This window comes from Charadrius vociferus, unplaced genomic scaffold (genome assembly GCF_000708025.1).
Source record: "Charadrius vociferus isolate BGI_N301 unplaced genomic scaffold, ASM70802v2 scaffold1164, whole genome shotgun sequence".
Taxonomy (NCBI): domain Eukaryota; kingdom Metazoa; phylum Chordata; class Aves; order Charadriiformes; family Charadriidae; genus Charadrius; species Charadrius vociferus.
In genome coordinates, this window is record NW_009648158.1 from 158,362 (window position 1) to 160,863 (window position 2,502).

The 2,502-nt window shown below is 43.2% G+C and overlaps 1 protein-coding gene across 1 annotated transcript in view; it reads left to right on the forward strand.

The window, feature by feature from the left end:
* HOXC8 (homeobox C8) overlaps nt 1-362 on the forward strand; it is a 2,778-nt gene extending 2,416 nt beyond the window's left edge. Inside the window, exon 2 of the mRNA XM_009884067.1 lies at nt 70-362. Coding sequence (XP_009882369.1) covers nt 70-362 — 293 coding nt within the window. The remainder of the gene's footprint in view (nt 1-69) is intronic.
* The last annotated feature ends 2,140 nt before the right edge of the window (nt 363-2,502 follow it).

Sequence of the window (2,502 nt, forward strand, 5' to 3'; positions counted from 1 at the left end):
GGGGTGGGGGGAGCAGAGCCTCCAAAAAGGGGGAGAATTAAGAAGTTATTTGATGTTTGTGTCCTACAGCTCCCGGAAGACGCAGTGGCAGACAAACTTACAGCCGGTACCAGACCCTGGAGTTAGAAAAGGAGTTCCTCTTCAACCCGTATTTGACACGGAAGCGGCGGATTGAGGTCTCTCACGCCCTGGGACTGACCGAGAGACAAGTGAAGATCTGGTTCCAGAACAGGAGGATGAAGTGGAAAAAAGAAAACAATAAAGATAAGCTGCCGGGGGCCAGGGACGAGGAGAAAACGGAAGAAGAAGGGAATGAAGAAGAGGAAAAAGAAGAGGAGGAAAAAGAAGAAAGCAAGGACTGAGTTCTCAGCCCCTTGAAGTCTCGTTTTATGGCAGATGATAAATCGAGATGTTTACGACGGTCATTTGCTTTTATAGAGTATAGAATGGAGAGGCTCACACAGCAGTAACTACCTGTCAAACAGTTGTAGCCTTTTTTATTGTCATAGAAACTTCCCCTACTTTCCCCCCCCCCTTTTTTTTTTTTAATAGCTTCGATTTTAGTTCAGTAAATACATAGTTGGCTTGACTGCAAGAGCAGGGGGGGGGGGGGGAAAAAAAAAAAAAAAAAAAAAAAAAGGAGAAAAATTAAATGATCCAGCAAAGCAAAACACCCCCCCCAACCCCCTTAAACCAAGCCTGGCAGCAAATGTCACTGCTCGTCCCCTGCTCCCTCCGCTCCCGCCTGCGAAGCTGCACACACGGATGGGTGCAGAATATGTATTTATTTGAACAGCTTTGACTTTGCCTTTTTTTTTTTCTTCCTTTTTTTTTTTTTTTTCTTTTTTTTAAGCCTGGTTTTGCCTCTCCCGAATGACCCTAGGGGAAGTGCGAGGGTGCTTCCAGCTTCCTTAGCCTGTTTGGGTAGTGTCTGTCTATCTGTGGAGATCTCCATTCCTACCAGCCATTTATCAATTCCCTCGGAGGGGCCATTCCTGCAGCCCCTGCCAGATAAGAAGAGGAGCTTGGAGGGTGAGCATACCTGGTAGCGCCCGCAAACACACACACCCTCCCATATAACCACCCCCCACCCCCTCTATTTCTATAGGATTGAGGCTTGTATATACCTCGATAGGCCAAAATACGCAACCCACCCCCTTCCTTATTTCTATAGGCGCTGTTTACCCTTTTGCCTGTGTGAGCACTCGAAATTCTTCATGTACTACCTAAAGGGAAAACCTGCAATAATTATCAAACCTACTATCAACAAGGGGCTTACATATCCTAAATTTTACTTGGTCAGAATTTATTTAAGAGAGCTGCGTTTTTGCCCTGATGCAAGCTACTAAGTAGCATAAAATAATAATAAAAATACAATAAAAAAACCCAACCAACCTTGTATTGTACTTTATCACTACCTATAGAAGGAGTCATGCTTTGAAAGTATTTGTAATGCGGTTTTATTGTCGTTTGTTGCTGCTTATTTTCTTGGAAAATAAAAAATAAAAAATAAAAAAAAATCCCAACAACTGAAACTGCCTAGTTGAGAACGCACAGTATTGTATTATTTTATTGTGCTTATAAAGTAGTGTAGAACTAAATTGCACTGAATGTATAGTTATCTATTTGTCTTGACTTATCTGTTAATGCAACATGCTCGAAACAAACAAAAAAAAAATCGTCATTTGTTTTATGTAAAAGCATAGTTCTGCGTGTTCAAACTCTGAATGTAGCAATTACCGCCAGAAAAAAAAAAAAAGAAAAAGAAAAAGAAAAAAAAAACCCCAACATTTCTGGACACCGTGGATTTGTATTGTATAAGTGAGACATTACGTAAATAATAATAATTATAATAATAATAATAATAAAAGATTTTAAAAGGACTGCGTTGCCTACAGTGCTATGTCTCTATTTAAAAGCACCCACACGTACACATCACTCAGAGTGGGCTCTGACTAATATTTCATCCTTCAAATCATCTTTGGCACGCTTCAAAAACCAAAGCTCATCTTTATTTGGGAGGAAATCAGAACATCTTGGCTCAACCACCAGCAGCGGAGGTGGCTCGGGCGAGGGGGGGCGGGGGGGGAGAATTTTCCCCTCCCCCCCCTCCCGCCTCCCCGAGTGGGGCATTTCACTGCTGCAATGGCAAATGCTCATTAAAAAAAAAAAAAAAAAGGGCAATCTTGCTGCTAATTGTCTGACTGAAGCTGTAGGTCCGCCAAAAAAATAATAATAAAATAAAATATTGCAATGACTCCAGCGCTGTTCGGTCTTTCTTTGCGATGGGAAAAGCGTCTTGGGGGGGTGCGAAGTGTGTGTGTGTGTGGGGATAAAGGGGTGTGCGGTTGGATTTTTACTTCTCCCAGTTCTCCCAGTTGGGAAGTGCCATTGGGAAGAACTGGAAAGTGCAAACCCCTGGTCCTGAGCTCCAGAAAAACCTCCCTCTCCTTGCTCGGCTGGGCTGGCAAGAGGGGCAGGAGGCGCCGTATTCCGCCCCCC